This window comes from Vanacampus margaritifer, chromosome 11 (genome assembly GCF_051991255.1).
Source record: "Vanacampus margaritifer isolate UIUO_Vmar chromosome 11, RoL_Vmar_1.0, whole genome shotgun sequence".
NCBI lineage: Eukaryota > Metazoa > Chordata > Actinopteri > Syngnathiformes > Syngnathidae > Vanacampus > Vanacampus margaritifer.
The window spans coordinates 20,555,430-20,583,156 of NC_135442.1; the positions used below are offsets into that span (position 1 = coordinate 20,555,430).

General features: G+C 40.4%; 1 protein-coding gene across 4 annotated transcripts in view; it reads right to left on the minus strand.

The window, feature by feature from the left end:
- The window catches only part of LOC144060326 (protein mono-ADP-ribosyltransferase PARP4-like), a 54,591-nt gene extending 51,814 nt beyond the window's left edge, over positions 1–2,777 (minus strand). For all 4 annotated transcript variants that reach the window (XR_013295900.1, XM_077579746.1, XM_077579748.1 and 1 more), the window contains exons 1-2: positions 2,715–2,777; positions 1,783–1,909 (exon numbers count right to left, since the gene is read on the minus strand). Coding sequence is in view for 3 of the 4 variants with exons in the window: in XM_077579746.1 (XP_077435872.1) it covers positions 1,783–1,908 (126 nt within the window). In the remaining variant the exon portion in view is untranslated. The remainder of the gene's footprint in view (positions 1–1,782; positions 1,910–2,714) is intronic.
- Between the last annotated feature and the right edge of the window lie 24,950 nt (positions 2,778–27,727).

Sequence of the window (27,727 nt, forward strand, 5' to 3'; positions counted from 1 at the left end):
GACCAGATAGGATATGCTCAGGATATCATAAATGTGTTCTCTCTGGCTTCTGGACTATACCTGAATGTAAATAAATGTGAGCTTATGGCAGTGAAAGACTTTGCTGTTGGCTCGATTTTGAACATTCCTGTCAAAGACACGGTTACATATTTAGAAATAGCTATCATTAAAGATGAAAAAAACAGAAGTCCTCTGAATTTTGCTCCGATTATTGAAAACAAAAAACAAAAAAAATGAATATACTGTATGGCTTCTTAGAGATTTGTCTTAAAGAGTAGAACCTTGATAAGTAAAGCAGAAGGTATTTCCAGACTTACTTATGCTGCCCTTTCATTGTATGTAGATAATGAGACCATTAAAGACATAGACCAGATGCTTTTCAATTTTTTTATGGAAGAATAAAACACATTGCATAAAAAATCTGTGGTTATGAATATGTATGAGAAAGTGGGACTTAACTTCTTAAATTTTGACTCCTTAAATAATGCATTTTAAATTAACTGGATTAGGTATTTTCTGAATAATCCTTACTCAATTTAGAACTATATTTCGAACTATGTTTTTTCCAAAATTGGTGGATTAAGATTTCTGTTGTCATGTAATTATAAAATTGAAAGAATCCCCATTCGCTTATCTAACTTCCATAAGCAGGCATTGCTTGCTTGGTCACTCATCTACAAGCATAACTTTTCACCACACCACTACTCTATTTGGAATAACCAAGACATTTGTTACAAGAACAAATCCATTTTTTTAAAGACTTGGTTTGATCATAATATCATCTGGGTGAATCAATTATTTAACAGCAGGGGAGTGTTATTTACTTATGAAGAATTTCTCCTACACTTTCTGATGCCTGTGACGCCTAAACAATTTGCTGTAATTTTTTATGCTATTCCTTCTGGTGTATTAATGCTGTATAGGGGTCACAATCGTGTTGTAGCTGATACTCCTTTTGCTGATACCACTGAATAACCAATTGGTAGATTATGTTTCAACCCTTCCTGCCATAAAAACAATCGCAAAATCCGTGCTCTTTTCCAATCTGATATTGTATCTGTGTCACCTGCAATATCATACTGGAACTGCTGTGTAAAGAATTTATGTTGGGAAAAAAAATTGGACCCTGCCTCAGAAATTATTTTTAGTGAACAAGGTAAAGGAAGTGTCTTTCAAAATTATTCAGCGTTGTTTTCCTGTGAAATAAATTTGGTTATTATATGGACCTGAACTGCTCCTTCCGTGGCTCCCAATCAGAGACTCTCGTGCATCTGTTTTGGAAATGTTCTCATGCTCGCAAGCTATGGCAAGACATTTGCAAATTTATTTTTGGACAATATCTTTTGTTATTTTGAGCTTTCCTTACCAAATGTTTTGTTTGGATTTTTGAACTATGACAATTAATTTGAAAAAAAATATTATTTGATTAATCTTTTAATTTATCTTGCTAACTTTTATATTCATAAATGTAAATGTGTAAGGTCGAAACCTAGTTTTTTTCTTTCTGTTTTTGAAAGAGATGGATGTATATTTACAGTCCATCTCTACTTCCAAAAATAAGAAGGCTATCAAGCCCTTAAATTTGTGTTCTCATTTTGGTGTTTTTAATATTTCTTAGTTTAAGACCCCTGGCATATTTTTTTATTTTACTTTATTTTTTTCCTTTACTGTTATTGTGTTATTGTTGTGTACTGTGATGATGTTTGTTTGTTTAATATTTGCCATGTTTGGCTTTTGATTTCAATTTGTTAAATAAAGCAATCACAAAAAAAAAAGTCTTACTTGTTTGGTGACCACGAAACAAAGACTTCCTCCATTATCAGTCACGGACAACTTCAGACTCCTCCTCTCCTTAAACGGCAAGGTTTTCAGGTCCAAGAGCACAGAGCACTGGTCAAATACAGCCATGCTTGCACAAAGAAGACACACAAAAGTCAGTATGACCGCTTGGATTTCGCCATTGAAATAATACAAGGTCACAGCTCACTCAGTGACTGTGATCAATAAGCCAAAAAAATATTAATTTATTCACTTTTTTTATTTTCTTATTTTATCTTTTATTTCAATTTACAATAATAATTTAAACAAAAACAGGCAGTATGAATATTGTTTCCGCATATTTGTTAAGACCACTCCTAGGGAGCACCCACCGAAGCATAATAAATTAACTCTGCACTTGACAAAAACAAGAAAAGTCAGTTTGCCTTGAATCAACCCTTGCTGATTGCCCTGACCAGGATGAGTTTGTCATGTAAACATAGTTTGACCAGTCTTAACATATAACACGGACATGCATTTCTTCTCAGAGTAAAACACTAGCTCGAGCAAAAAGAAAATTAACCATGTTTACCAGACATTTGCCCAAACATTATGACTTTAACATAAATTTGTTTGTAAACAAGTGACATGAGTAGTACGTAGTTTGAGTCGTGACACAGTACGAACAACACTGCTTTCTATGTCAGCATTTTAATGTAATATAATGTAACTTATAGATGACAAACATGGAATAAATTGGCAATGTTAAACCGAGAAAAAAAAAAAGGCTTCCGCAATAACAGATATACCGGAAGAGAGTACATGCAGGCCTACTATAAATAGGACAATGACACTGAATTTAGTTCAAATATACAATATGCCCGTGGTTCAAACACGACAATTAAACAAAGTTATTTAAAAAGAAACGTTGGAAGTTTACAGTATACTGACCTTACCTGTTTTTGTCAGGCTGACATAGACTAAAAACAAAACGTAGCTAAAACGATTATAGCTTCCGGTGTGATTTCAAAACAAAAGCTTTGGTTTCAAATTAAAACGAATCATCGCGACTATGAAGTGGATTTTGAGGTCACCATTTTCTGTCATCTCTTCATTTATACCATAATTATCTAATACACGTAGCAGGACTCACTCTCTTGCCAAAACAAAGACATATGAACTTAGGACCCCCAATTCCAATACATTTGGGACAGCTGTGTAAAAGGTAAATACAAATATAATACATTAATATGCAAATCCTTTTCAACCTATATTCATTTGAATAGACTAAAAAGACAAGATATTTAATGCTCAAACTGATGATGATGATGATGATGATGATGATGATGATGATGATGATGATTTTTGCAACTATTATGCCTGCAACACATTCCCCAAAAATCTGAGACAGGGGCAAAAACAAAAATGGGGAAGTTGAGGAATGCACAAAAACATCTGGCTCAGGCTGTTTAGTGAAGTCAGCACCACTCCGATGTCTATTAGAATAAAAATAATAATAATTAAAAAGGGAAAAAAATATATAAATATGGTCACATGAATAGAAGGCTGCTTTAAACATCTGACATTAATACTCACCAAGGAGCCTGTGCTGAGAAGACTTGTAGAATATAGGTGGACATTAAGGGTGTTTTAGTGTTACAGTTGTATGAGATGGAAACCTGCTGTCCATGCATCCAGAGCGTAAGCATCAGATGAGACAAGATATGTTCAAATTGCTCTACTAGCCAGCATCTACGAATTTGTAAGATGTAATCAGTATGTACCGCTATATGGTGTTAAGGTGGAAACGGATCATAAGCCTCTTGTGTCAATAATGTCTAAGACTCAAATGGGGATACAATGGATAACGTTATGTCTGTAAAAACGATGTAAATATGATACACACCAGGAAAATACATTATATTTGATGTTATATTTGAACTGACTGCTGTGGATGGCATCATATTCAGAGTGAACAAGTCTGTCATCATTAACTTAGCATTATTAGTTTTGCTCAGTAGCCGAGTGGTAGAGTGTCCGCCCTGAGACTGGGAGGTCGTGGGTTCAATTCCCGGCCGGGTCATACCAAAGACTATAAAAATGGAACCGATTGCCACTCTGCTTGACACTCAGCATTAAGGGTTGGAATTGGGAGGTTAGATCACCACATGATTCCCGAGCGCGGCGCTGCTGCTGCTCACCGCTCCCTCAGGGGATGGGTCAAATGCGGAGAACAAATTTCGCCCCACTAGATGGGTGTGACAATCAGTGGATCTTATCTTAAAAGCAGATTTTTTAAACTTTTTGTCAGATCTCATCAGATTGTCTACCTAATCATGTGTTAGGAGCGCCAAAGATGTTATTTAGAACAGGGATTCTGTATTCTCCGGGTGGTGCGAGACATTGAGTGTAATGGCGGTTAAACTTCATAATTATTCAAATGGTGGAAGCAGTGTGTGGCTTCAAAAGTTTGTAAAAGCAGTATCGTATCGTATTGTATTATAATGTCAGTGGATTGTAATGCATCTTAATTGGAGTGAATCCCATCCTGTTGCATCATGAGGAGAATAATTTTGTTCTCCACTGGACATTTTGAGGCCACAATAATAGTACAAAATAATCACTTTTTCCTGTATTGGGTGTTTTCAGACGACAAAAAAAGTACTTTAAAAGAACACGCCACTCATTTTACAGTATTCAATTAGGCATTGTGTATAAAGAATAAAAGTGCAAATATTTCTGGCATTTTATTCCCTTTTTTTTTTTTTAACAGATTAATGCTGCATTCGAGGATGGTCGGAAGTCGGATATATCTGAGTTATTTTTTCCCAGGTGTTCCCAGACCAGCCGAGAGACATACTCTCTCCAGTGTGTCATGGGTCGTCGCTGAGGTCTCCCGCCAGTGGGACATGCCTGGAACACCTCTCCAGGGAGGCGTCCAGGAGACATCCGAACCAAATGCCCGAGCCACCTCAACTGGCTTCTCTCAACGTGGAGGAGCAGCCGCGGAGAAAACTAATTTTGGCCGCTTGTATCCGGGATCTTGTTCTTTTGGTCATGACCCACAGCTTGTGACCATAGGTGAGGGTAGGAACGTAGATTGACCGGTAAATCGAGAGCTTTGCCTTTTGACTCAGCTCCTTCTTCACCACAATGGACCGATACAAAGTCCACACCACTGCAGACGCTGTACCGATCCGCCAGTTCATTTATTGTTTTTCTCTTATTTCTTAAGCATTCCATACAGTTCAGTAGTTCACTGTATAATTTCATGTAGGGAGATAGCAGCATACTGTATGGTATACGTTGTATTACGTGAAGTTATGTCGAATATTTTTGAATGAAGAAAGCTATCTAGTTTTACACTCGAGAAAATTGTGTTTTACCATTCACGTTTGTGTTTCCAAAGGGGTCGCCATTGTAGAGTGATGTCACATTTTAGTCCGTTGGTGAAGTCGGGGTCCTTTTTTTGCAACTTCATTCTACCCCAGACATGCTCAATGATGTTCATGTCTGGCCAGTCTTGGAGCACCTTGATCTTCTTCGCTTTGAGGAACTTTGATGTAGAGATGGAAGCATGCGATGGAGCGCCATCCTGCTGCAAAATTTGACCCCTTTTATGGTTGGGAATGTAAGAGGTAGCCAATACGTCTTGATATTTTAGGCTATTGATATTGCCTTCCACCCTGCAAATCTCTTGAAGGCCCCATACTGGATGTAACCCCAGACCATGATTTTTCCGAACTTAACTGTTTTCTGGGCAGAAGGTGGATATCTCTGATGAATCTTCGGTTGAATTACATCACAGCCACCGCAAATATTGCAGAAGACCTACTGGAGCCCGCATGGATCCGAGATACACCCATGTTGTTGAATTTTTGAAAGAAACATGACTTTCACACACATACAAAAAAAAAGGACAAAGGGGCACTTTGGGCATTAAGGCCAAAAGGGCAAGTGCTCGAGCAGACGTGACAAAACCAAGGTGAAATACTAGGTTTTGCAATAAAATACTTCTGTGGGTGCATGGATATGCTAGGTTGAAGAATTGTATTGTTTTCTATATTAATAAATTGTGGCTTTGATGGAGAAAACAGCTATTATTTGAATAAATTGGCCTAGGGAAGGGGCCCGGGTGGTTAAAAGGAGCCATTCTCTGTGTCTCAGACAGTGTGAGTCAGTACTTGCTACAGAGAGGATGACACAGTTGCATGTAGAAAACATTATTGTGACTTTGTATCCAAATAAATTGGAAAGCCCCACTTGAACCTTCGGCTATGCCGTACTTATTCATAAGGACCAACTAGTAACCCACTACAATTATATTTTATATTTACATTTAATGTTATTGTTGTTGAAGCGTTTTAATCGTGCAACTGGTCTACTTGCAGTGTCGAACCCCCAACAAACACAGGGAGAGTTTAAACTGTAAATAATGTACCTGTATACCGCACCACACACAAAAAAAAGCACCTCAAGTGCACATGCGACAGACTCTCCAGTAATTCCACTAAAAACCCAAGATAAACTTAGCTCCTCCCTGACATGGAAAATATTTCTCATCTCAGTAGAGCTTTATCACATTAATTCATGATGGTGATTATTTTAATGCTGGTCACACAATGATGGTAATGGTGTAGAAAGCTTGAGATCAGTGGTGTAGTGGTCCCTGGAAAAGTGGTTATACCCTAAATTTGACTTACTTTTGTTTTCGCTTCTAGAAAAACGCCGTTTTAGAAATGATGACATGTGAGGGAAAAGCCATCATTTGTAATCACGCACAATAATAAAAATATCATTAATGAGTTAGGAGCAATTTGTAATGTAAAATGTATTTATTGTGAGGTAAACATGAATAATGTTATCTACTATAAAATTTAACTATATCATATAAGTTAGTTGGGGCTATATAAGTATAACTTGGTTAACGTTACTTATACCTAAAAATAGGGCAAGGGGGGAGGGGCTTCATAGACACTAGATCATCTCTGGTCCTGGTATTTATTACAGTTTCATTCATCTTACATTGCAGTCTGGCATAACATTCTTTGCAAACTGGGTTAATTATACAATTACTGAAACAATTACGGGGGTTTCCTACATCAGTGGTTCTCAAATCGAGGGTACGTATACCCGTGGGTACGTGAAAACACATCAGGGGCACAAGGATTTTAGAATATATTTAAAAAGTAGCATACATGCAAGAAACCATCTTTTTTTTCAGTTTCTGCTTTTATTTAAAGTTAACTGAATTGTTTGTTTTGAAAACCAATCTGTATCATGATCCAAAAGGAGAACTTATGTTGATAATTATTGCACAATTATTTATTTCCTATTAAGACAATTACTTCTTTGCTTCACTTTTCTTTTTTTTGACCGATACATAGTGAGACTGTGGCCACGGTTAAACCCAGTTCTAAAATTAAAACCAGACACAAGATGGCACAGAATTGTTTTGTTTTGTTCATTCAAAGTTTTACCGCTTCATCTGAGCCTGTTTCAGTGCAGAAGAGAAATCTGGCTATTTGTCGGCTCATTTGCACACTAAACGGTGAAAGGATGTGTACCAGAGGGAGGCTCTCACTAAAGACTGTAGATCACAAACAGCTGAGGCGCGGCACACGGCGCGGACTGGAGGAGACAAGACACACTTGAAGAATCTATGATACTGTATTCTAATGCTAATTAGGATGGTATATTTTAAGTATTTTTTTTGTAGTATTTTGGATAAAAAGGTTGAGAACCACTGGTCTAAATGATGAACACTCACCTTGCTTATATCTGTGTAATGCAAAGACAGACAGAATTTTTTTACAACGTAGTTTTAGTGCAGGGGATTCTCAAATTGTGGTACCCCGCTCACAGGTGTGCAAAAAGTGCAATGATGGTCAGGAATAATAATTATATATTCACTCTGTCTCACAGTGTTATTTCTCGTGACGTTTAATATGACAAATTCCTGTATACAATTTCACTTTTAACTATAAAATGGTTTAACAAAAAAAATATATATATATCACTTACGGTACCCACTACCCAAAAATGCACTTAAACTACTGGCGGTCAGTTTTTCAGAACATTAAGCTCTATCTGTGTGCATCTACCTCACTGTAGCTGTTTTGTTTTTAGTTTTTTTAATTGTATCAAAATTAATTTTCCACCTGACATATTTAACTGTTAATACTGTAATGGTAAAACTTAATGTTTATAATGTACATCATTTATAAATAGGGGTCCTCATATTAGCACCAACGGTTGTTGTTTGGTGCTCATCTATATCCTGACCCATCGACCTCATGGATGAATTTAGACTTACAGCGCATCTGGGAAAAGTTAGGCCCAGGGGCCACATCTGGTCAGTCCATAGATTCTGCAGCCTTCATTTAGTCAAGTATGCACTGCTTCTATTTTGATGTGAACATTCTTATTTCCAGCACAGTTGAGGGAAGAGAGGAATGTGATCTTTGCACAGTTCAACTACTTCCTTAACTTAATAGTATACCACTCCTTTGTTTCCTGTCATTGGAGTGCAGAGGCTACAGGTGGTGGAGTGGTACTGTCACTTGCCTATGATGCAGCTTAGTGTGGGTTCGCTTCCCTGCCTGGCCGTCCATGTTTGTATGTGTGTGTGTTTGTGTGAGTGAGTGCAAACCAAACCAAAGCAAAAATAGTCTTTTGTCTTTCATGAGTGCACAAATTGATTAATCCAGGTGCCAAATCTAGTACTGCATTTAAGGAAGGTGGGAAGTCGCTTCCAACCTCAAAGCACAACAAAGATTGCTGATTCCGATAAATGTTTGTTGTCCTGGATAACACAGTCATTCCAAATCACATTGTGTTACGCGTACCTATGTCAAATAACTAAATTAAAGTGATAAGATAAAGAAATATCTGTTTAAAATCTTGTAAATTACATTTTGCCATTCACGGTTTGTGTCTCCATGAGGGTTTGACATTGTCAAGTGACGTCAGATTGAAACTAGTCGGTGAAGTCTTCATTTTTTCACATTTCAATAGATGTAAACAAATGTTTTTCCTTGTTCTACTTTTTGGGTCTAAATGCCAACAGGGTTGCCACTGTCCCGATGACCCTGTGAAGAATGTTGACACTGTCAGAGAAGTGGTGGCGTTGAAGCGAGCAGCCCCCACCGACAGAGAAGGTGCTCCCCTCTGCTGTGCAGACGGCTGCAGTGTATCACCTACAGTACAGAGCATTAAGGTCTTTGACCCAGTACAGATCCAGTCCAGTCGTTCCCTGAGACGAGTGGAAGATGGTTACATTGACATTTCGAGTCATGTGACAGCACCTGAGGCCTGAGGTTTATCTCACAAACAAATATCAACAATTTGCAGATACAATATTAGATCAATACAATAAAAGTATCTCAGGCTAAATGTAGCTGAGTGTCAATGTGATGGAGTAAAAGTAGATTTTCTTCACAACTAAAATACTTAAAAATAAAATGTATACTCAATTAAAACTACTCTGACAAATATGATTTAACCACAAAGTTACTTAACCAAAAATGCAATGCTATAAATGTAGTACGTTTCTACCCACTTTGTGTGGATAATGTCAAAAGTATCTAAAAGGCTGTAGAAATATCATATAGGAGTTGACCTGGTAGCGAACCTTTTGGAATGCCAGTTATTAATATGAAAAATAAACAGTTTTTTTTTTTTTTAATATAAAGTTTATTCAGCTTCCTCCATGTGAATTTGTGACTACTTTTAATAATTTCAAGGAGAAAAAGTGCTATATGTAATTAAAAGAGTAGAAAAACAACAATTTATACAAAGCAGATTAAATTAACAGAAAATATTTTAGCCAATTCATGATCTGCTTGGTTTGTGAAATGGTTGTTTGGAAAGTTGCAGCTCATGCTTTGAAAATCAAGAGCGAGTGGCAGCGTGTCTAAGTAAATAGGACAATTAAGAGCATTCTAGTGACCACAAAGCACACACACACACATTTTGTTTTACTTTCCAAAGGGCACTTTATGTAAAAAAAAATAAAAAAATAAAATAAGAGTATCCGATAACTGAAGCCTACTAAACTTCTGCCTCTTGCAAGCCCCCCACCCCCCAAGACACCCCCACCAGAAAAGCCACAGCATTACACTGAAAAACAGCTGTCCGTAAAATGATTGCTTTTGAGAGTGCTTTGGTTGGTAAAAGCACCATTTGCAAAAACAACAACAGAAATACCCCCCCCCCCCAAAAAAAAACACCTTGAAATATTTTATTACTGTAAAACATGCAGAAAGTCAGTACTCACATCGACGGCTGACCTTACATGGAAATTCAATCAATATGAATATTAATTTCTTTACATTTAAAAAACACACCACAGGTAACTATTGGACATATTGAGAACCAACTTTATCCTGGTAATCATTTCATCATATTACCGCAATCACTAGAAATGGGAATTGTTAGGAATTTAGCAATCTTGATTATGTTATTGACATTGTTTACAGCTCTGATTCCTTGTAGAGTCTTAACAATATTGGTTTAGTAATGCATACTGTTTGTGCGTAGGCCATGTTGGAAAAGTTCACAACCAAAGATCATAACCAAAGTACAGAACAATTCAACACTTGGTGTGATGTCATCACTCGTTTGCAACATACACAGCAAAAAGCTGTGCTCAATTGACTCTCACAGAGTTAGATTTAACACTTACCGTTGGATTTCAACACTTACAGTTATATAGTTACATAGTTCCACACTTTCCAGAGTAAAATCAACACTTTTAAAATTGTGAAAATATTTCACCCTGGGAGAGAGTACATTTTTAACTCACTAGTTAACACTACAGTAGTAGACAACTCTTCTCAGACACTCCTAAAAGTTGACTCCTAAAAGAACTGTTATAACAGGGATTCAATCCACAGTACCCTGTAACCACAGGTAACCACAAAGCTATCCAGCGCCATGACAAATTATGTTATTAAATTTACGAACCCCAAAATGGACCCCCTCTGAGAAAATATGAAGCAATGCCTTAACATCTCTTTTACTTTGCGTCATTGTCATGAGCATATCACAGGCTGCTTTGACAAAATGTGATAATGTTGAGTAGCTTTACAATAAGACAAAGTCAACAGACTTTAGTATGATCACTCTTGTAAAGGAGTTCATAAAGACTCATTACACACTTGTTGCAGTCCACTGAGTAAAACCGAGCATCAAGTCACTACACAGAGCACTTATGGTGCAACAACACTACAAAAATGAACTCATCAAGTAAAACACATGGACAACTTCTGTATTATGGACAAGAACATAAAACTACTAACATGACGATTGACTTGCTTACCGCAACTACAGTATGTACAATTTGCCACAAGGCAACATGTAATTAACATATTGCAAGACATGCTTGGAAATCAGTGTCCATTTCACACCGTGCTATAGTACTTACATAAGCTACTGTAATTATGACAATTGTGATATTGCAGTGATGAAAAATATGGAAATATTTCAATTGAACGTGCCGCTAAATTTAAATATTCAGTTTGGATCCTTTGTGCTTAAGGCCCCGTCCAGACGGAAGCAAATCCGGTTTCGTTTCTCAAAAAATCTCGTAGCATTTCAAGACTTGCGTGTGTCCAAAAGAAGACGCTGAGGACGTTTCATGCCTGTAATGTAAATGCCAAGTTGCTGTAGCGCAGCCAAAGGGAGTTAACGGAAAGTGTAGAAGAAGAATCAGCGAAGAAGACAAACACTTTTTCTTTCTAACTTTATTGCAATCTACAAAACAAATATGGCTTTGAATGTATCAAAACAACATGAAAAAGACGAACACAGGAGAAGTCACAATGGCGGGTGATTCAAGTACAACGCCGCCTGTTGAACGTGGGAATAAAGAAGGAAAATACTTTGCTGCAAAAGCATAAGCAAGCTAAGGAGGCTGCGCAAAACGACTATGACACAGCTAGCCACCATTGTTGTTGACAGACTGACGGTTCGCCCGCAGTCACGCGAGAATTGGCGCATACGTCACCAATCTGCGACAACGCGTTGTTATCGAGCTGCGACCATTATGTCATCACTGGAGGAGTATCCTGCATATGGTGTCCAGACTGACGAGTACGGGGGGCATTTTTAAATCTTTCCACTCTGGAGCCCGGTTGCAAAAGTAATCGGTTTCAAGCTCCAAAACCGCACCGTCATGTGGACGAACGGCCTGAACGGCCTAAACTAGGGGTGTCAAACTCATATTAGCTCAGGGAATGCATGGAGAAAAATATATTATCAAGTGGGCCGGATCGGTCAAATAATTATATATAGGTTAAAAACAATTGCCGTCACACAGATTTTCGCTATTTGTGGGCCAGCCCTAAATTATGGAGCTCTATTGTAATCATATTGTTTCAAAAAATAAAACGAATGCAAATGGAACACGGGAACACTTTGCCTGTATGAGTTTTGGACGTGTTAAATCAATTGTGTTTACACAAATGTTCTTTTGTTATTGATGAATGTCACCCCCAGTTTCCTCTAACGTCACTTGTGTAAGCAAGAAATATGGGAGGAAAATGGAAAAGGAAATATGCGGAATATTTAGCTCAACACTCTTTGCAGCAGTACACGTTGGAACGTTTTTTTCATAAATAGCGCCGACACATGAACCACTTCTGAAGACAGTGAGGCTTCATACATCATCAATGACGTAATATCCCAAAAATTAATTGCGCCTCGATACACGCTTAAGAAATTTTGTCCTGGATTGCTTCGAACCCTTGGCACTTTTATACCCACCACTATCAAACTTCACCTTTGCCAGATCATCACACTCCATCACGAGTTTGTGAATCCAGCTGTCTCTTAGTACTTCTGCCAAGTATACTTTGCCTTGTTGCTTGCTTCCTCAATTGCTTGTGCCCTGCTCCTGGCCTGCCTTGGCTTCCTGCATGCCCGACCAGCAACTACCCGCTTTGGACAACCGCGATCGCCACCGCTTTATGTTCAATAATTCATCATCATCTTGTTGGCCAATTTGTCTCCACACACACAGAGCCTTAACAAATCAAGAAACACGACGACCAATAATGGTTAGACATCTGGTCAAAAATGGTCGTTTACCCAACTTTATGGAATAAAATTAGCAGCCTGCCAGACCAGGCATTAGGCTGATGTCAGCTTGATTTGATTACAGGCTTTTAGCTAACATTAGTAAACTTTAACACGACACAAAAACAAGCAAGCCTGCAACTGTAGCCTATTGTAATAAATATTATTTAAATACAGTGTTGCTGTACTGTTGCATATTCCTCGCTATTGCTCTTTTGTGCCCTTAAAACATTGGACTTTGAGTCTCAATAAAACAGATATACGTTCAATCTATTATTATTATTATTATTATTATTGTTTTTGTTAAAAATGTGAATACGTGATGCATAAAAGACGTATAGATTCAGCTTCATATGCAGTCTTTTTTTTTTTCTGGAGAGCTCAGTATTGTTCATTCGGTAATTTTACCAATTTTACTCCTTTTTTAAAATATTTTTTTTGTATTTTTTGTATGTGGGTGAAAATGTGTATGTGCGTGTGTGCGTGCGTGCGTGTGTGTGTGTATTCATTAGTTCACCTAAAACCTATTAAAAAAAAAATCCCATACCGTTCCCCTAAACTGAACACTTCCAGCCAGAGTCATGAGGCCGTCAGGAAACCCGAGGAAGCACCAAAGAAAAGAAAGGAAAGTGAAATCCAGCACCGACCAGACACCACCCACCAGGCCACCAACCAGAGTCCTTCACCAACCCCAGAGACATCTAAATTTCAACAAATCAGGGAGACCTCGAGAGACCAAAGGAGAGACTGAGGAAAGGAAAGGAAGGAAGGACAGACGAAGCAGAGTGAGATCCACAGACACCAGCCTCCACCGATTCAATGACCTGAGGAAGATTGTGTCTGAGTTTCGATAAATGCTAGTGTGGTGGATCTGGCATGCATGAAAATCTCCACCAAAGAGGGGTGCTCGACCCCTGCCAGGACAGAGCAAGCGCAACACCTCAGGGCCCCCCAGGCCACGGCAGCGCCAAAGGACGACCCCCGGGGCCCGCAGGGACCACCAGCCGGAGAGCCAACCCAGGAGCAGGAGCGCCCCCCACCCCAATGCGGCCCGCGCACTCAACGCAGCAGGACGGGGCACTGCAGGCCCGCCAGGAACCCCACCGATCAACACCCCCCGCTCTCCCCACGACCCCGCCGCCACCCATCCCCCGACTGGCGAACTCTACCCCTAAACCTTGAATGTGACCCCACCCAGTGTATATACAAGTGTGTGTGTGTGGTGCATTAAAATTGGGAGCAGGTGAACCGGAGCAGAGGGAAATGATATCCCCATGCTCCGATCCACCCGCCTCCCAGGCATGTCATTGAGTGTATGTGGTTTATTAAAAAATATATATATAATGACCGCGGTTGGGGGGGCGGGGACACGGACAGGGGACCGCAGCACTGCTATATACTGCGGTCTGTCCCAACCGATGGCGGGGGGTTGTAGGCCGAAGACGGTGTTTCCACCCTACCCCACCCCCCCAAAGTGTGTTATGTGCCCTATATGTCTATAAAAATGTATTGTGCAAAACTAGTGGAGTGAGTTAAGAGGAGCGACCAGCGGGGCCCCCCCCAACCAGGCGGGGGCGAGAGGCGCACCCGCCCACCAAACCCCCATCCACCCCACCGGGACCCCGGCGGGCATATGGGACCAGCCCGGCGGGGCGATAGGGCTCGCCCCCCGCACACTGGGGCCCGCCCGAGGTGCCAGGAGGTCCACCGGAGCTAATTCTGGTTACTTAACTCTTTCACTGCCACTGACGTTTAAAGACGTCAAGTAAAAACCTACGCTTCACTGCCAATGGCGTAAAAAGACGTCATCCAATGATTTTTTTTTTTTTTTGAAACGGGTAGAGGAAACCCTTCCGCATGTCTGATGAAAGTTTCAAGTCTGTCTGTTGTGCCTAATGACTATTTTTGGCCCCTAGAGGGCAGCGATGACTCTCTTTTGACAAGATCGGGTGGGCGTCAGTAGAGGCGGAGCTAGAGCGTCGAGCAGGAGATGAGAATGGAAGACAAAGGAAAAATGGCGGCCGGTCGCGAGGAGCTCACACCCGAGACGTTTTTTTCAAAGACCAAAAGCATCGCTGAAAAAGCACATTGTTGACGACATGATCATCATCGATGATGAAGATGAGGGTGACTCCGTGGTTGGAAAGCATTGACGCGGCAGTAGAAGACGTTAGATGGAGCTAGATGGAGGAGGGAACGGGCAATGGCGAGCGTTTGCAAGCAGCTCTACACTTACAAGACGAAAGGCATCGACCAACGCTAAAATAGTACATTGATGACGACGGTGATCATCCTCGATGATGATGAAGGTGAATCCGAGCTTGACGGCGAAATTGGAACCGCTAACGCGGCGGCTATGACGGTGTCGTAACGCGGAGCGCAACCGAGCACGCACAGGCGGACGTTCGATCGGACGACGGAGAGTGCCCCGAGTCCAATGCATATTCATCGGAGGAGTGTGTACAGTCTGCTACTTGCTTTTTATTTTTATTTTTATAAAGGCCGTCAAGAAAGTGTAACGTTTGCACGCAAAACGGACCAATGTGAAAGTGAAAGTAAACTGTTGTGCGCGTCCTGGCGTCTCCTTGCACGCAGGAGAGCGTTACAAAAGGAAAAACTGTATTTGAAACATCCACATAATTGTAAGTAGTACCACAGTTGCACACATTTGTAAATAGTTTGCGAAATTGTTTTGTCAAATTGTTACACTGTTGAATGGAAATAAACGTATTTTGCAATCAAAAAACACTTTTTCATTGTTGGTGAAAGCGTTTTACAGAAGTAAAGCACTATTTAGGTGTTTGTGGCATCATTCATGGACAAAAAGAAGTGTACAATTCACTAGAGTGCATGAAATAACATCGTTTCACAAAAAGCTCTTTTTCTCCGTTTTTTGTTTCAAAAGAGAGAATTTCGGTGAAAGTAGCCATTTTCTATTGTTGATTACTGAAGAACGGAATAAGGTAGAAACAAACTTTTTTTTTCTGATGAAAGCTGAGAGTCCAATTTGGTAGTATGTGTGTTTCCATAGTCCAAACACAACATTTTCTGTGGACCTTGAAAGATCACTCAAAATGCTTAAATCGGCTGGCAGTGGGGACAACCCGTTTCTGAAAACGTCTGGCAGTGAAAGAGTTAATTCTGCCTGTTAGCGAGAGCCACCACATCGTGATAACTTACATTGATGTTTCTGTATTTGGCAATTTGTAACTAATGGTTGTGTTTTTATAGTCAGGAAACCAGTTGCTGCCAACAGGATCGAGCAGATTCACCTCCAATGGGCACTAAGGCTTAATATTCGGATTCACTGCATGCCAGGGGGTTAATTCTATAGGTGCTGTCCCCCCCTGGCTGGGCGTGGGCGGGTCTGCCCCTCTGTTGGCTGCTGGGTGGCGGCTGCGTCTTGGCCGTTCCCTGGGTCTCTTGGGGGGTGCTGCGTTGCGGGGCTCTCCCTGGTGTCCGGGGCGGCGCCCCCCCGGCGTGGTCCGTCGCTCTGGGCCCGGCGACGCGGTTCGGGGCCTGTGGGCCGCCGGGGTGCCTCTCCCTCCTCGCCTCTCCCCGCCCGTCCTCTGCCTCCCTGTCCCTTCTCCCTCGTCACCCTTCCTCCTCCTCTCCCCCTCTCTCTGCGGCCCTGCCGCTGCCTCCCGCCCTTCTTGTCGTCTCCTTCCCTCGTTCCTTCCCCCGTTCCTTCCCCCTCCCCTGTCCGCCTTCCTCCCCCTCCCCTGGGCCGGGGGCTCCATCCGTGGCCCGGGTCTCGGCGGTCCGAGGGCCGGGAGGGTGGCTGGTTTGGTGTTGCGCCCGCCCCGCTCCGGTGGACCTCCTGGCACCTCGAGCGGGCCCAGTATGCGGGGAGCGAGCCCTATCGCCCCGCCGGGCTGGTCCCATATGCCCGCCGGGGTCCCGGTGGGGTGGATGGGGGTTTGGTGGGGGTTTGGTGGGCGGGTGCGCCTCCGGCCCCCGCCCGGTTGGTGGGGGGGCCCTTCTGGTCGCTCCTCTTAACTCACTGCACTAGTTTTGCACAATACACTTTTATAGACATATAGGGCACATAACACACTTAGGGTGGAAACACCGTCTTCGCCCTACAACTCCCCTCCAATTTTAATGCACCACACAACTGTGTGTGTGTGGGAGGGGGTGGGCATTGGTTGGGACAGACCGCAGTATAGAGCAGTGTTGCGGTCCCCTGTTCGTGCCCCCCCCATTTATTTTTTTTAATGCACCACATACACTCACTGACATCCCTGGGAGGCGGGTGGATCCGAGCATGGGGATACCATTTCCCTCTGCTCCGGTTCACCTGCTCCCAATTTTAATGCACCACACACACGCACTTGTATATACATTGGGTGGGGTCACATTCAAGGTTTAGGGGTAGAGTTTGCCAGTCGGCGAGCTGGCGAACTCAGTAACAGGGTTAATTCTCACTAAGAACGCTGGAGTGACGACCGGGGCCTTTCCCCGCTGGGCCTGGGGTTCGGGGGTGCCACCCGTTGGCCAGGGCCAACTCCAAAAACTTAAAAATAAAAATAAATATATCCTTTTATCAACCAACAACAAGGCATATATCTTAACTGGATGGCCTAATTCTCAAACAAATTTTCACCTCAAGTAAGACTTCACACCCTATAATAAATATTTACAAACTGAAAGGTAGTCTTATGAATTATAACAAAAAATACTTCTCAAACTATTTTTTTTTTTACAGTTTAACAGTTCGAAAATCTCCCCTTCTATCCACTCCTCATATATTTCTCTCACACTTTCATTTCCCTTGGCTCACTCCTTGTTTATTTCTATCACTTCACTCCACTCCTCTCTTTTCTCTCCACTCCACCCTACAACAACAGTCTCTCATGGGTTTTTCCCTTCACAAAAACTCTCACAAACTATCCATGTCAGACAGTCTGACCGACAGAGATATGCAATCACTGAGCGCAACACACACACACACACACACACACACACACGCGCACACACACTCACACACACACGACCGCCAACCCCACATAATGCCGCACCCCCCAAACCACGAGCCCCCACACCTCCACCAAAAATGGACTTGCCACTGAAGGTATTATTTGATTACTATATTAAGTGTAATCTTTGCGTGTTCAAAAATAATTGAAAAATGAGATCTGATGAAGAAGCCTTCTTTATAAAGAATTTATTTTAAGAGCTCTTAAAAGACACAAGACATGCTTACATTCAAAGGTGATGTTAAGCCTCGAGTGTGTCAATATGAAAACACACAGTCATTTTATAGATGAAAAAAGCATACTCCTCCTCTGAAGCTGGACAAAGGGTTAGTAATTATAATAGACAGACAAGTGATTTACTGACATGTTTACTCCAGTTCCGTCCAAAGCCGGAAATATATGATTAGACAGGTACTACCATGCGACCTAGACTCCCTCAGACCCACAGTGTTATCTTCCATGAGAACTTGAGAACTTGCCTTCCATGTGCATTCCTATCTCACCAGCTGGAAGGGAGTGAAAAGTGTTATTCATTACAATACAGTTAATATGCCCAATATATTTCACACAAACATTATCACAGTTATATGGCATCTATATACTATAAGTAAATTCATAAACAGTAAAAATATGCATAGAAAATGTTAAATATCTTCAGTCCCTCAATGAACAAAATATATTTGTTCAAAATAAGACATTAAATCCCTTAGAAATAGTCTAGAGAAAAATTCCAGCCGGATCTTCATCTGATGTCGCCAGCGCGGTCATAGCTTTAGAAGATACAGATTCTACCATTATATAAGACGACTTGTTTTGTACATCTTGCTTTTCAATGGCTGTGGCAATAAGCCGCGTGCACAACGATCTCAAACAAGGAATACAGCAACAACCGCAAGTTGTCAAAAAAGCTGAAACCAAATTTTTATATCTTCCAAAAGCATCCATCCAGTTATCCCAAATTGACGTATCGATACCGGACTGCTCTTTCATTTTTATTAAGTGTTCGGAGTCCTTCAATGGCATTGGTTAAACTTCCATCCGGTGCAGTGTTATTAAGAATAAAAGTACAACATTGTTCTGCGAACATTGAACAAACACCACCCCTTTCTGCAAGTAACATATCAAGGGCTATACGATTCTGATTTAGTCATTTTAGGTTGTTCTGTCTTACTCATAGTTTTATCAATGCAAATTAAAATTGGAAAATAGGGATCAGTTCCAGAGAACCATGCCCACAGCATTAGGCCATAACAAAAGGTGTTATTTATGGTTACATTAGGTGGCCGGATATTACCTTCAGGAAGAACAAAAGTTAATTCGAATTGATGTCCCATTCTTCTCAATGTTACTCTCTTGGCAAAAAAAACTGCCTCCCCACTGGAACCTGACGGCCAGTATCGGCCACTTTGGGTGGTAATGAAGGTGCTCCAGTCCAGTCGTAAAACACTACCTGTCAAATACCACCAGTACTTGAGCCAAAGGCCCCCCTTCGTCGGCCCCCCACTACTAAATCCCTTCAAAGATTTAATGGGGAGTTTGACAGATGTGTTTGTGTTAGGAGCAACGGTCAGGACAATTGAGTTATTATACGCCCAGTTCATTAGCCATTGGAATTTGGGTAGAAATAACATTTCTTTTACCGGTGTGTTGTATTCAAACTCACGTCAAGGGGTTTCATGAAAAACCAAAATGGCACAACAATTAACAAGAGAAAAATCGTCACAATGCAGCAATTAGTAGCAGAGTTCTTCATCGAAGCCATCTTGAGAAGAAGTTCTTTTGTCGAAGGAGAAGGATGTTTGTCAGTCGTTGGTTGATTTTTTTTTAAGAGGCGTTTTCAGCCTTTTTCCGAACCCTGGCTCACTGCCAGAGATCGCAGGAAAGGTCACGGGACTTCATTCCCAGTGTGACTCTTTCCTTGTGGATTGATGAAAAGGGGCATGTGACTCAAATCACCATTGAGTGATTTCTCCCTTTCAAACAGCAGATTGACACTTGGCCAGCTTTGCCCATGGAAAAGGCACTACAATGAATCTCCTTCCAGGACCTCCCCCACTTGCAGCTTCCCTCCTTGGACAGCTTGTCAGGTAGACACTGGAAACGGCGTGTTTTGGATCCGTCAGATGGCTCCAACTGGTGTGGGCGTAGATCATCAGATGATTGCCCTTGGAGGCAGCATTGAACTAGAAACAGCCGGCCTTGTAGATGAGAGATGATACCAAGTAGCTCCTTTCCAATACAAGCGCACCGCACAGGATGTACGCTCCTTGACCTTAAATGGACCTAGCCAACGAGGACAAGACCATTTCCGTTTAGTTACTTTCAACCACACATATTCATAATCATTTATTTTTGAAGGAACTTCTGGTTGGTTATCTGTTAGCTTAGAAAATGTAGACACTATCTCTTTAATTACTGGGGGCCTCTCAACGTGTGACTCCCCCAGCGGAACATTGGGGGTGGGAAACGGCCTGTTTTTATGACCCTCAAAAGGAGTCCAGCCTTTTTATATCTTATGAAGTTTTTGTTTTTTCAAATGGGTCCGTCTAATCCAATATTCCTAAGAAGCCCTTATGATAGTAGATAATGATTAATCAAATATTTTACCATGATATTTACTGTTGTAGATTTAGCATAAATGTACTTTTTATCATACATCAAATTTCTGTATTTTTTACGCTGGTTTTTATTATAGCAGTGTAAATCATTTAAAAACAACATCATCTTAACCCAAAACTGCTCATGTCCGGCCGGGCCATAAACAGTCTGAGAAAGAGATTTATATATATATTTATACCCTTAATAAACACTGCAGTCCTGCAGTTCATTTTTACAACTTGTCTCATAAAATAATGTCCACCAGGTGTCCCAATGTTCCTTCCACACCTAAATGGCAAATTCCATGGGCTCTAGAAATTATACTTTTCAATTGTTTCTGAAATTGAATATACTTACCTTATTTTCACCATGAGTTGTCTTCGCCAGCACTTACTTTTCCTCCCATGGTCAAAATCCGAACACTTCAATTCTCCATCTGTGAATTAATTCACTCACATACTATAGAAGTATCACCTCATTCAGACTAACCTATAGTCCTACATTTATTCAATTCAACATGAACTGTTTGTGTGCATACCTTCCTTCGTGACACACACAGACAGACCAGTAACTGACTCCCTCATCTGATAAAGATCAATTTTGATCATTTCAGACCTGAATGTGAAAACTGCAGCCGCTTACAAATTGCTGCTTCAAAAAGGGAAAAAAAACTGACACCTTGTGTCCTGTTGATAATAAAAACCAAATTGGGGCAATTTGGCCAACACCAAGACTACAGGAGCAGATCCTGCTTAGTCTTGCAACAACAATTCCTAAAAACAAAAGCCTTGGAGGCGCAAATTTGAATTCTGTCCAGGCAACACAGGGTGAGGAAAAAACAAACTAACTATAAAATAAGATAAAAGATCAGAATATCTACTTCAAATAAACCAAAGAGTAATCTTAAAATGCTAATTATCCTCCCCTCTTCTACAGAGTAGCGGGGCTTGTAAAACACAGTAGGCAACTTTGCAGATCATGACCCAATTAAAAAATCACAGTGCTGCGACCTTAATCAAAAATTTAAAATTTAACCAGCAAATTCGCCGTAAGTGTTCCACATCTGAGTCCAATCCAGAAGCTAAAATTTAAAAGGAAAATGGGCAAAAAATTAGAAGACCAAATTCAACAAGCATCAAACAACGGAAAATATAGTATTAAAGATTAGAATAAATTTTATACTACCCTAATTCACATAAGCCGTTCTCAATTTCCGAAACTGCGTTGCTATAGATCACATCTCCTTTTCCGACACAGTACAGAGTGCAAACCGTACTCAAACAGACCAAAATATGACTCAAAGGCCGATCTCAGATGACTCGAACTTTGAGTCCACACTGGAGTTCATATTCCTTCCTGTCCTTGTTGATAGCAGTTTATGCAGGGCAAAGTTCAAAGCAGGCCTTAGCTGTCACTGGAGACCCCTGACAGTTTCATCAGGACGGCTGTGATGAGAGTTTGAGATGTCTGCTCAAAGAGTTGATGGACATTTTGCTCAGATAATTCATAAGAGTCATTGAACAGTCTCATGGCGAGCGGATTTGCAGTATACCATCCTTTTCGCAGTCCGTGTGATCACTTCCCCCCCCGAAAGTGACCATTGTTCAGTTCGCCGTCCACTCTGTGCCCAACAGCCAGGTTATTCCAGCACGTTGGAGACACCCAAGAACAACACCTCTCGTCAAAGATTGAACCTGCCTGAAACACTTATACACTCGGAACAGACAGAGGGAGATGAGATCACAGCAAGAGATTTATATGCTTGTTTTTTATTAAAAATAATAATTTTCTCAAAAAATATGTATTTTGTAGTTTTATTTAAATATGTTCACTACACTATAGCAAGTAGTATTACTATATTTACGCATATGTCTACTATAGACTTCATCTTCATTACATGTTACCTTAAATTTAAGAAAATGTGACAGCTGTCAGTCACCCTGGCCACTTGGAGGAAAGTCCTCTCCAGACTTCTAGAATGGGACTCAGATAAGGACAAAGGTTTTTTCCTACATTCCTATACGAAAAACAAACGCCATTATCACACCAGTCTTTTCTACTCAAAAACAACACCAAACATACAGTTAAAGATTTTAAAGAAAAACAAATGAAATATCCATCCACACATTTCTTATTCACAATTACAGATTCAGTTAACTTCCAAACCACCCGGATAGCCCCCACTTTCCTTATCTAGGTCTCATTCGATTACTCAACAATTCTCTCAACTTTTCGAACCTTTGCGGCACATACGCACACACATACCAACTAGAAAAATCCCCATTCTAATCACACAATTGACCCTAGTCATTTTATAACAAAAAGCATACCCTCCAAATCACACAAATCACACATGCTTCAGATTAGTACGCCATCTAGAACCAATAGACTGTGGAATCTCCGCATGCTGAGCCAATTCCAATCCGAAAACTTTTGCCTTATTTAATCTATTTTCCGGGTCATGTCTCATTTCTAACAATTTTAAGCTGGCGGAGATTTTAGCCTAGCATTCGCCATGCGTTCATCAAACACGTTGTCGTTAGCCGAGCCGTGGCTAGCGGACTCGCTCAACACAGCTTTACGAGCAACTTTCACAGAGCTGCCCAAAGCAAGCATTCTAGCGTTAACCAACATTTGGTCCACGACCTTACATTGTCGTCTCACTTTTCTTCCATTTGAAGAAAATATAGATGTGTTTTTCACGGAGTCAATCAGCATCTGGCGCTGTTTTACACAAGCAAGCTCTACAGACTTCATTAATGCAATCAGACATGTCTCAGATTTTAACGGTGGGAACCAACCTTTATCACAATTAGTCCGCATCCATTCATTTAAAAGATTTTTCATCTTCCGCCGTCGCCGTGGTGACAGCGCTTCAGCCATGATGAGCGTTGCGGCCGTGACTTGTTCACTTAGCGACAAGCTTTGAGTATGGACCGGAAGTTTATGCAAATCAAACCACCCTGAGTCTCGGTCAAAAATGTCGTCCATTATACGTAGTAATTTAGTCGTTTATAATATTTATAAAGTCAGTGACGTCTCACTTATGATACTACAATACAACAGATCAAAACTATTCTCATTAATCCCCCCAAAAAATTATTATATATATATATATATATATATTTTTTTTTTTTAGAAAAATAAAAATAAAAAGAAAAAACGAAACAGAAATTAAATATCTTTTTGCGCGACTTAATAAATACTTATCCAGATCTTCGCGGGCGGCTTTTCACACAGCACCGAACCGTGAAAATATACGGACGGGCAATATCATACCACACACCGTAGCGATATACGGCGTTTAAAAGCTCTCGCTCCGTGTGATCAATACGGGCGGCTTTAAATCAACACAACAGACACACACCGAGGAATTATGTCCCACGGTCTAATAATTAGTCACAGCACACACATCGTAGAATTATATCAATACGAGCGGCTTATACACTCCCAGCACACACACTGTGTAAATGATATTACACAGGCAGCTTATCCACACAGCCTATTCCACCGCGGAACAAATCTCATATGCCGTTTCCGAACGGCGGAGCGCTCCTACTTGACGTCACTTCCGTATACCACGGGCTTCCCATGCATGGTTCAATGTCGTAGTAATTTTCAAAATCGAGGACTTTCGCGTCCCTCCGTAAAAAAAAATACGACTTTAAAACCCCCCTAACTTGTTCACAGATCTCAAATACAATTTAGCACAGACATAATGCAGCTCTGAGTAATCCCAAACAAGCAGAATTTCTCTACGTGGATAATTTGTCCACTCACCTTGTTAATATTTGCGCATTTAGAAATTCAGTTGTCCCAAGATCATCACAGCTATTGCAAAAACGTCTCAATTTGTCGCCGTCGGAGGTCACCAATTGAAGGTATTATTTGATTACTATATTAAGTGTAATCTTTGCGTGTTCAAAAATAATTGAAAAATGAGATCTGATGAAGAAGCTTCTTTTGCAAAAGATTTATTTTAGGAGCTCCTAAAAGAAACAAGACATGCTTACATTCAAAGGTGATGTTAAGCCTCGAGTGTGTCAATATGAAAACACACAGTCGCTTTATAGATGAAAAAAGCATACTCCTCCTCTGAGGCTGGACAAAGGGTTAGTAATTATAATAGACAGACAAGTGATTTACTGACATGTTTACTCCAGTTCCGTCCAAAGCCGGAAATATATGATTAGACAGGTACTATCATGCGACCTAGACTCCCTCAGACCCACAGTGTTATCACCATGAGAACTTGAGAACATGCCTCCCATGTGCATTCCTATCTCACCAGCTGGAAGGGAGTGAAAAGTGTTATTCATTACAATACAGTTAATATGTCCAATATATTTCACACAAACATTATCACAGTTATATGGCATCTATATACTATAAGTAGATTCATAAACAGTAAAAATATGCATAGAAAATGTTAAATGTCTTCACGTGTGACCAACTAATAGTATAGATTTTTTTTTAAAACAAAAATATTGAATTGACCAAATTATGATATGTGAGGTATCGGACCAAGCCAGCGATATACAGGGACAGTGCTGGTTCTGGCAGGGCCACCACAATTTGGTTTCTCGGGCCACCACCCGAAAAGGCTTAACGTGCACTATAACCTGCATTATTTTCAGTTTTGTGACAATGCGATTGAAAAAAATGACCATATTTCTTATCAAAGGGTCGAGCTACCTAGAAAATTGTCAGGCTACCTCAGTTTCCCATGTTAGGAGCCCGACTGGCTCCTTAGCCTAGCTGGCTAAATCTCAGGTATTTTACTATGGCCAAAACTTCACGTTGGATTCTGGTCTTATGACTTTACGTGCTGTATCATGGAATGTTTGGCAGGCAATGGGCAAAAGGGCAAAGATCTTGAACAATATCCACCTCTTGTAATCAATAATCAAGAAAATGCTTTGAATATCAACAAAACGAATGAACTCAAATCCTCAAAGGTACTTGTGATTGCCGTCAGCCAAGGTCAGCCGCCCTCAAGCATGAAAGCCGACATACAATATCCGCATATAGTGACGCGCCTGTCTCACTTGTCTATCTTTATATGGATGTTTCATGAAGAGCACTCACCTGCATTCTACACTGTGACGGCATGCAGCCTTGAGGCATTTAAAGAGCTGTATGACAGGCACAACAGCAGAAATACATATTCATGTGGGACACCATGTTCCTTTCGCTTGTGTCGGTCAGTCATAACAGGCGAGCACGCAGCAATTAAAGCATCGATGTGACAAAAGACAAGAGGAAACGTAACTACCTGCTGTCACTGCTAATGTTGGCTCTGAAGAATAAAGGTTTTACAAGAGGATTGGGGGTATGCTAGCAATCGTCGTGGCAACCGGCATACCTACATTTGCTAACAGAGCCTCATGTAGAAAAGCACATTTAGCACCTTGTTCGCGCACTTCTGACTTTATAGTCAGAATTCAGACTTTATTAGTGCTACTATTATTCTCACTTTAAAGCCAGAATTTTGAGAATAAAGTCAGAATTCTGACTTTACAGTGAGAATAAATAATTTATAGTCTGACTTTTGACTATATCAGTGCTACTATGATTCTCACTTTAAAGCCAGAATTCTCACTTTAAAAGTCAGAAATCTGAGATTCAAGTCAGAATTCTCACTTTAAAGTGATATTTAATGTGTTCATGATATTCAATAAGTGAGTTTTAACATAAACAGAGCCGTAAGATGCGTGAGGCTGACTTTTACGTTCTTCAAAGCAACTTTATGTGTGTTCAGTATTCCGCTGGAGTCACTGCTCCAGGCTCCAAGTTACTTACAGACAAGTGCATTACCAGAGGTTAATGATGAGCCCGGTAGCTGCACGACTACCTCCATCCATCACAAAGACCACAAAACTGGGTCTGCTTGCGCAATCTAATGCGAGCCAATACAAGGAATGAATGGAAAAATGCAGCTCAGTTTAAGATGATTTGAAGTGTTAAGGCACTACAGGATGTTTTTTTTTACGCCTTCACAGAGAGGATTCGCAAAGTGCTTCACATAGAATGTTACACATGTATAAAATACAGAAATACATTTTACAAAAATCCTTTTTTTTTTTAGATAGGTTTTAGGTGAACTAATGAATACACACACACACACGCACATACTCATACTCACCCACATACAAAAAAATAAAAAATAAATACATAAAAAAGGAGAGCAATGATGATGACATGTCAAATCGGTAAAATTACCGAATGAACAATACTGAGCTCTCCAGGAAAAGAAAACAAAAAAAGAAATAAAAAAAAAAAAGAAATACATTTTACAGTGAGTAGATGATAAATCAAATTTTAAAAAAAATGATCCTGGTACTGCAGCTTGTTCCCACATTCCAAAAACTTGGTCGGGTTCATTTCAGACTTTGCATTGTCCATTGGTGCGAATGGTTCCATAATATTCCTTGTGATTGTGGCTGCAACGAGAATAAAGTCAGAATCTGACGGCAGTTTTATTTCGCAACACCTAGAATGGCATATTTCCATGAAGCACATCATAAAAGAAGCTTTGAATGCAACATTAGCTGATCTAACGAGCTCCAATGCAAGAGTGTGCCAATCAACAAATAGCACCGGATGTTATTGAATCAAACATTCTGCGTCTCTTACTAAGTGTACGAGCAAATATTAAACAAGACGTATATCATCAATCTATTTTGTAGCCAGTAACGCTGTTTATACTAAGTCATAATTGCATTAAATACCAATTGGAGGAGATGGTGAATGTTAAATGGGATAAAAAATCCCACCAGGAAGACAGCTCGTCTCCTTCATGCATTTATTCATAGGACACAATCACTAATGAGATTGGCCTTATCTTTTAGCAGTATCCTCTCTTTCCTAATTGCTGCCTTTATGTTTGATAAGCATGTCTAGAGAAGAAGCAGAGAACCGCCTCCATCTCCTTCCGATCAAAATGTGAAAATTGGATATTTCAAAAGTATATTGAATATCGCTGGTTTGGTGTAAAACGTATGTTTACAAAGTTTCTCTACAATACAACATAGCACTTCACAATTGATAATAACATGCCAAAAACAAAAAAATTAAATGCATCATACTTACCAGAAATGCTGATTATTTATAGATAAAGCCAATCGCTAACTGTGTTGGGTAGTCAGAGCTAGCAAGTTGTTACTGCTCTGAAAGTTGAAATTAAATAGCCAGTGTTGACATTGTTAACATTTTTACTGTTTTATTTGATATTTTAACTGTTTTGAATTTAGTTATAGATGTGTAGATGTAGGTGTAATTATGTTAACCTAATATAACTTGATGAGTAATGC